The 8,590-nt window shown below is 38.8% G+C and overlaps 1 protein-coding gene across 1 annotated transcript; it reads left to right on the forward strand.

Annotated features, from left to right (window-relative positions):
- The first annotated feature begins 891 nt into the window (after positions 1-891).
- LOC107045922 lies at positions 892-5,833 on the forward strand. The gene is made up of 2 exons (XM_015268334.1): positions 892-1,107; positions 5,313-5,833. The coding sequence occupies exons 1-2, from the start codon at positions 1,032-1,034 to the stop codon at positions 5,831-5,833; spliced, it is 597 nt and encodes a 198-aa protein (XP_015123820.1). The 5' UTR covers positions 892-1,031.
- The last annotated feature ends 2,757 nt before the right edge of the window (positions 5,834-8,590 follow it).

The raw sequence follows: 8,590 nt of genomic DNA on the forward strand, positions 1-8,590 counted from the left end.
TGGACCTGCGAACAATCGCGATGTTAAAAAAAATCAGAGAACATCAGTCACCCTCCCCTCGAAGCACGTAGAGAAGTGGGCAGAATACAGAGAAAAGATGAAGCACGTAATATTCAAGGGTTGGAATGGGAAGAAGCTCAATGCGAGGTGTGTATCTGGGCTGGTTGATACTCTATCGGTACTCCAAGACTTGTGGATCCATTTGAGGGATAATGTTAAATTTACCACTTTAAATCTACCTCAACTGAATCAAGACTCATTAGAAAATCTGTTTGGGGTGTTGCGACAGCACAGTCCTACTAATTCGAATCTCACTGTCCCTCATTTTATTGCCGCCTTGAAGACATCAATTATCAATGGTTTATCGGCACCTCACAATAAGGGTCAAAATTGCGAAAAGGACGGAGGTCATTTATTGTCAGATTTGCACGACGTCATTGAAAACCGAAGAGACAACTTAACAGACGAAGCTCTTATATCAGTTGATGGAGTTTTCTCTGGTTCGGTGGACCACATCATTGACCAACTGGACGACATAGAATCTGCTACCGATAGTAACGCTCTTCACATCTCTGAAGAAGATGTGAAAATCATCTGGGCGGGAGGGAACACTGAGGAATGTTTAGACGATGGGCTGGAGGGTTTTGAGGATCGTTCTGCTGTGACTCTAGCTTCTCATGCTGCAGAAGCTGTATTAGGGAAGTCTCAATGCTCTGCGTGTCTCACTGCATTTTATGATCAGGGTACGACGGGGAATGACAGCCTGACAGAGAGTTCTGATGAATCTTTTTACGACATCCGTCCAACTAAATAATTAATCGACACAGTGGAACAAGCCATTGAAACCTTCGACTATGAAATAGTGCCCAATGGCGTCTATCATACGAACATAGGAGGTAGATGTGTTGCTAGCCTGACAGTTGCCTGCGATATTCATTGGTTGAATTGTCCAACTCATGGGCCAGATATCCCTGACAAACTGCTGACAGCTCTCACAAAATTTTTGATCACCATTGAGTGCAAGAGGGAGAATGAGAAAATTCAATATCCTGAGCACCAGTCAGCGAATGCCCTCAAAATTGTCCAGCAAGCCGGTCGAGCTAAGTAGTACGTTATAATTTTATTAATTCATCTTTCAATCTTAAGATTACAAATATTTTCTCTATTACTACACAATCGTGAGATATTTGACTCCAACGATCGAGCATAATTACTCCTCCCACTTTTTTGAAGTGACAGCAGATTCTCTTGATAGTTTCACGAGGCATGATTGAAGTTCAACGCTCATTTATGGGACTCAGGAATCATTGAATAATCATTGTAGATGATTAATTCTTAGTGAATTGTTATCTATCGTATCTATGAGGCTTCAGTGAATGCTTCGGTCTCCTTCATAATACACAAGAGTCGTTGACAAAGTCTAAATAATTTCTCCATTCTAAATTATTATTATCTATCGTTATGAAATAGCTCATGATTTCATAAGGCACAACTTAATTTTTATATTTGCCAATGAGACTGAAAAACCATTGATTTATCATTCTGATGATAGTTGTATGTATTCTAAATATTTCAATCGCTCTGAATTTATGTTCATGGTTCTCACATTCCTATAGATTTTCTTTATCATTTCACAAGGCAACAATGGATGCTTTTCTTTGTTCATAAACACGTGAAATCAGTAGGAAATAATTTTGAATAAGTAATTGGCTCTCGTTTGCTGTGTAACATCGTTATAATTGTTGTGACGAGGCACATTATTTATTTTTTATTATTTTTCTACATATTTTTTCCCACTACACACTGCCCCCTAAAAGGTAAACCCCGCCACCGTTGGATACCCCTTCCCTCGATTTTCCCCTCATCGCCCCTCTCCCCCCGCCCCTGGACATCACGAAGATATCAGCCGAAGGAAGACAACAGTTCCGGCCCTACTGGATAACCTGAAGGAGCCGCTGCTCCCCCCCCCAGACCACCCATACAGGGGCCTCAGCAACCCACCGCCCTCGACGATCCTAGCGAGACATCCCTGGATTGTGGCCATCTTCACCACTCACCCGTACTGATTGGCCCCGATTGCTCCCGAATTACAACCCGAAGGACTTCGGCACCTGACGACCCCCACGAATCACGGAGGAAACGAAAAGACCGACACTCGTGTAACCGCTGTCCTGGGCCCTGCCACGTGCGCCCCAAGAGTTGAAGAAACAGTACAAATACCCCGAAGAACCCGTATATTGGACTTTGTGTTCGAGTAAAGAGGATTTTTGGTGCCCGAGCTCATCCCAGCTCTAAATACCGTGCCCCTGGAGTCTGGAAGGAGGAACGAAGGCTCAATCTCTGGAGTCGCTGAAGGACCCGGATTAGACCTTAACTGGAAGTCGTGAGTACGAGTTACCCCCCTCATTTTCCCTCTTGTCCCCACAATATTATCCTTCATACCCCCTAACGGTGAGCCTACACTCTTTTGTTTCTTCCCCATTCAGTTATTATTTTTATATTTAGTCACATTCCCTCGACACGACTAGCTTCTCCCCTTTTTCCTGCATTAGAGTCACTCCCGTCTTACGTGTACAAAAGTTGCCTGGCCTTACCCATAACCCTAGATCCAAGTAAAAGGCATTTCAAGCGTCTTACGACGATCTATCATGTAGATTAATAGAAATATAGATATTCAGTTAATTTTATCCCTCATTTGTCCTCATTATTTAATTGCCCTAAATTCCCCTTTTAGGAAATAATAATAATTAAATATTGAAAGGTCACATTGTTCATATTATATTTATAGGGGAGGGTGGGGCAAAACGGCCCCCCTTCAATTGTCAATAACTTGTGAATGACATTGTGAAAATTCCCAGTTTCAACTTCATTTTGAAGATAATTTTTCATTCTTCAAAACGAGCTCTAACTCATCCCAATCGGATTATTGAATCGGAAAATCACCGGGCCGTTTTGCCCCATCCTCCCCTATGTCATTTGATCTCAACACTCATCTACAAGCCTGAGAAATCATTGTCAAAAGTCAATGAACTCAAGATTGAGGTTTATTTTTTGCTAAATTTTATAAATTTTATCCATTATTGAACAAAATTAAAATATATTTCTTTATTCGTTCATAACTTTAGAAAATCATTCATCGATAGTCATAAATAATGACTGATATGCTGTATATGCTGTATATGAATGAATCAGGGTCTATCGACTCTATACGACAAATTGAAGCCGGAAATGGGTGAAAATTTTTATCCGTAAACAAACAAAAATTCTTATCAACTGTTTTGAGTAATAATAATAATAATAATAATAATAATATTGAGGTTTGTTTTAGAAGAAAAATGTCATTCTTTTAAGAACAATATTTGTTTTCAACTGCCATTACGCAATTTCAATATTTTCAAATGAAAACCTTCATGTCAACATCTGTGAATTGATGGGGTAGAATGAGATTATCTCGTTAATGAGCGGTTTCAGGGAAAAATGTCGAAAGATTTTGTTTGGAGGGAAAACTGAATTTAGGGTGGATTGGGGAAGGGGTAGTGGAAATGCCGGTGAAATACGAACGCACTGAGTCTATAGAAAATATACTGATTTATTCGGTGGAATCGAACCACCTTAGCGTCATTTGTTACACTCTGTTAATTGTCACTGAAATTAATTCAAACTGTTCTGAATTTAACACTGGAGATTTTCTGAATAATATACTGAATAATAGGAGACTGTACTGAGAATTTAAATAGGAGATGTACTGAGAAAACAAAATGTCTCGAACGGGTGATGTACTGACGCTGTTCGGACAACCGAAAGTAGCTTTAGAAAAACGATATACTGCTCGCTCAACTCATTTGCTACGACTCTCTACGACTGACTGACTCTGAGATTCGGTGATTGACTAGGTCTGACCGTTGACCCGAGGTTTCCCGAAGATTTTCGTAAGTGGCCGATCTGTGATCAACCGTTGATGTACTGAATTTTAACTGCGTTTCAAACAGATTTTTTTTGTGGCAAATTTTATCAGCTTCAAAAAAATTCTTTTGACATTTTTGACTAAAGTCACTCGTTTTTAAGATAAAAAATAGTGAACGGGAAAGAAAATGTATTTCTTGATGAAATTTAGGTAACTGCAGATTTTTTTATTCCGAATTTCTTTTTTTGGTGATTAGCTGGGGAATGAGCATTATAACGGGATCGAGTCGTCCACTATTCGATTAATAATGTCGCTGCATTGCTATAATGAAAATCGCAATAAAATAATGTCAAACAATTATTATGGAGAGAGGTAAAATATAATACATAAAATTATACATTTCTGTTACTGGCATTTATCTTAGAAAAGTATGAGTTTTGTTTAATAACAGTGAACAAATCCACTATTATTGTTCTGAATAATTGAGGAGTAATATGGCCTTTAAGAAAGTGATAAAAGTGAATTTCATAATGTAGATTATTCTGGTTATTTTAGTAATATCTTTGTGGAATAGAATTGAAATATTGAAATAATAATGTGAAAAAATCGTGGCGGATTTTGCGGAAGGAAATTATCTAAACGATAAACGTCAGACTTTCTCCCCATTTGAATTCGGCGCGATATGTATGCTCGGCTACGAGGAATCATCACGGGAACGACCGACCTACTCATTCGTGACTTTCCGAGAAATTCGAAAGGGGGGCTTACGGCGGCAAGCAGATCGTCTTTTGTTTTCCGGACGTGGAGATACGCAAATAGAAATTTAACCATTTCCCTCTTGTAATAAAAAATGTCTGCAATAATTGATTGTTCAGTGCTTCGTGGAACCGGTAAGGATACGAATAATTCAGTACTATATTGTTGTCCACAATATTGTTGTAATGGTGATGAAACAATAACGCATCGGCATCGAACCTGATTGAAATATTCCCCTCTGTTTTGTTTATTTTCAAAAAAAGTTGATTGATTATTATTATGTGTCTCTAGAATTGCATTGTTACACAAATTAGGATGATCGAATATTCAATAATAAAAGTCTTTTGTTTAATAATTTTTCACTGATAAAATCTCAAATATCATAGATTGTTACATCCGGTTTGGATCATTTCTGATCGCGATTGTTTTGCAATTTTCGGTCGAGATAGTTTCGGAAAATTGAATAATTTAATCAAGGAATTGAATGAGATGATTTGGTAGATTTAAAAAAAATGATTGACATACCAATTTGAATTCTCGTCCTGATGGACCAATCCCAGACGTGTCTCTAGATTGATCCATCAGGGCAGTATTCGAGTCAATTCCATTTTGTGGTATTATTATCTATGATAACTTTTTTTTGGAATTTCAGATGGTGACGTATTTGTCCACGTACTGGACTTCGCTCGATTCACTGAGGATCCATGTGGAACATCCTGGCTCGTATTTGTCAGAGGAACGGCTGGATCATGGGGCGTGGAAATTATTAAGGCGTTTAAAACTGTAATTCCATGTGGGGAAGTAAGTGGACTGGTTCAAGTGGAAGTCAGTGACCCCATGCAAGAGGAGAGAGTTGACATGTTGAGGGAGGCAATGATCTTTCAGGTATCCGATGCTGCTAGCAAGCAGAAAACCCGAGGAGAAAAAATTGGTGAAGAGGAAATAGTCGTTGAGGGAAAAGAACAAATTTTTACTCTTCTTGTATTCGATGCACATAACTGTATTGAAATCATCCACCATGAAGAAGAAATCGGTGGGGAGGAAATGGCTGCTGGGGGAGAGGTAGAAGAAATTGCTGGGGAGGAAATAGCTGCTGGGGGAGAGGCAGAAGAAATTGGAGAGGAGGGAATGGGAGATGAGGGAGAAGAAGAAGATGACTTTCCGGAAAACTAACTCGGTTGCCCAGACCTGTTTGACACATCTGACACATCTTTGACCTGTTTGGCACTTGACGTGAATTTTGAGATGAATTGAAAATGAAAATAATAAATTTGAAATGATAATAAATGTATTGAGTACTTGTATTTAAAAAAAAAAATTTTCTTCTCGTATACCCTTTCGGGTCTTTACGATTTGTTCCCTTCCCACCCCCCTCAACCCCCTGTACCGCATTTGCCGAAGGGAGGGAAAATCTCATTCGAGGGAAAAACCTGCCCTGGTACAGTCGTCCTTTTGACGGGACTACCGCTCGGCAGTGAAACTGTGAGATTAGAGCGCTATATAAATTTTGACCGCCGGTGCCGGGAAGCGAACCCGGATCATTGGCATACGAGTCTAGCACTCTAACCGCACGGCCACTACCGTCGGTTCTATTGAGTACTTGTATTTGATGAGTTAATTTGCTTGTGACGATGGAATAATCTATGTTTTTTTACAAGAAAATAAATACTTATGTTATAAATACTTACAATTGGATAATTCACTGGGGAGATTTCTGAAAGGTTGAAGGGTCAAGAAAAACAATGAGAAGAATTTTGCAACTTAATGTTATTTTTTGAGTATCTGAACACAATGGAACTGGAGGAATGGAATTCTAGTTGCTGGATGTAAATATCTCGGCAATGAGGGGTTCTTATTATTATTCTTCTTATTTTTTCGAAATTGAAACAATGCTGAAAAAAATATTATTTGTAGGGGAGATCAGGCAAAAATCAGGCAGGTGGGTAAAACGGGATATCAGTGGTTTTGTATTGTTTTTTAGGGCTTTCTCATCGTGCTGAGAGTGGTTGCGGGTAATCTCCAATCCTGGCCAGGCAACTACGGGGTCAAAACACCTAAAATTAATGCCCATTATGGCCATTTTATCCGGTATCCCGGTTTACTCAGCTGTCATTTTCAACTAAAAATTTCGCCTATTTACGATTTCAAAATATAATACAGGAGTCAACAGACCCTGGAATGAATTGATTCCAGATGAATGTAGGTAGTTTTTGAAATTACATAGTTTTTTCATAACGTCGAGAGAGACGATTGAATTTTTAAATTCGTTCAGAAGCCCGTAAAATAATCCATTGATAATTTTGAGGCGTTAATTCTCCGTAAATTTTATTTTTTATTTTTTGATTTGTTCTATTCATCGTTTTGAAATATTTTCCGCTTAATTTCATTATTAAGTGAATGAAATTGACTAAAATTAATTTCTAATAGATTATTTTCAAGTTAAATGAGAATGGTGGATTCTCATTGGTGGCCTGTCGCTAGGGTTTCCCCGTTCGGGTGGTATTGCGATGGAGGGAGTTTTTGCCCTGACAGATTGGTACGATTGCGTTTGTACATGAGCCTTCAGCCAATCAGCGTGAGGGCAAATAAGGATATATTGCGGAGATAGCAGTGACTACCCACTGCTTCATAGCTTTATCTCTTGAATTTTGAATTCAAACTAAACCTTCAAACAGACAAGCAAGTTACATCATCCAAAGTAAAAACAACTGAAAAATGTCCATAATTTGATGTGAATTTTGCTTGAGTGATTCCATTCAATTCGAGTGTAGTTATGACATTCAGTGACAAGTGAAAATTGAAAAAGAAATGTTTCAATCGTTTGTTTTTTCTGCCTATAATATGTCATTTTCCGCCACGAGTGGCGCAATCGGCGGTAGGCAGCTAGCGTATTGTGAAAATTTGGGGGGAAGGGGAAGGCAAGCTGTATTGAATTCTAGATGTATAGCACACGCCCTCCTCCCTAATTTTTAAATGAAATTTTTTCTCAATTTTGCAGTAAAATTTCGCTATCTCCGTTAGTTTTGGAGATATTTTCGAAAAACTCACCGACTCAATTTTTTTGGTTGTGAATTCTCAATGCACACCCTTCTCTCTTCCCCCCCTTAATTTTCGTAAAAATTCGCTATCTCCCATAGTTTCTGAGATATTTTTGAAAAACTCAACGACTCAATTTCTTTGGTTGTGAATTGAGAATTCACAACCAAAGAAATTGAGTCGTGAGTTTGGTTGTGAATTGAGAATTCACAACCAAAAAAAAAAAATTCAGCATTGGTTTTAAAAAATACCAGTTCTTAAAAACAATCCCCAAATTGGTTAACTTTTGTGATCCCACCAAGCATAATACGTAAGAACACGAGTTTTTAACATCTAGAAACTAGTTTCTAAAGCTAATCCACTTTTTTTCTCTGCGGGTGTTCTGAATGGGAATCCATGAGTGCCGATAGTTTGAAGTAGTACCTTTCGATACTAAGGCGCATGAAAAATCTTCTGACGAATATGAGTTTGCAGCACGAGCCGAAGACGAGTGATCCAATCATATGAGTCAGAAAATTTTTCTGCGCCCGTGTGTCGAACAATATTTTTTGTCACGAGAGTGTGCCTGCACTAACGACGACACGCCGCAGGCACACCTGCCTAAAGCACTGCCTTACGACCAGACTGACAGCAAATAATTTATGAGGAAACTGTGTAAATTCGGTGATTTGTTCAAGAGATATGGAGAGTTATTTATTTTCTTCACAAGGTCCACAAAGTATTTTCTGACGAATGTGGCTTTGTAGGCCGAGCCGAAGGCGAGGCCTATAATCACATTCGTCAGAAAATACTTTTAGACCGTGTGATGAATGCAATTTTTCGTCAGAAGGCCCGTAAACCGCGATCAAACCGAGCGAAGTGAGGTTAGAACCCTGGCGAATAAGGATCCATGTT

This window comes from Diachasma alloeum, unplaced genomic scaffold (assembly GCF_001412515.2).
Source record: "Diachasma alloeum isolate Michigan unplaced genomic scaffold, Dall2.0 Dall_scaffold_01134, whole genome shotgun sequence".
Lineage (NCBI taxonomy): Eukaryota > Metazoa > Arthropoda > Insecta > Hymenoptera > Braconidae > Diachasma > Diachasma alloeum.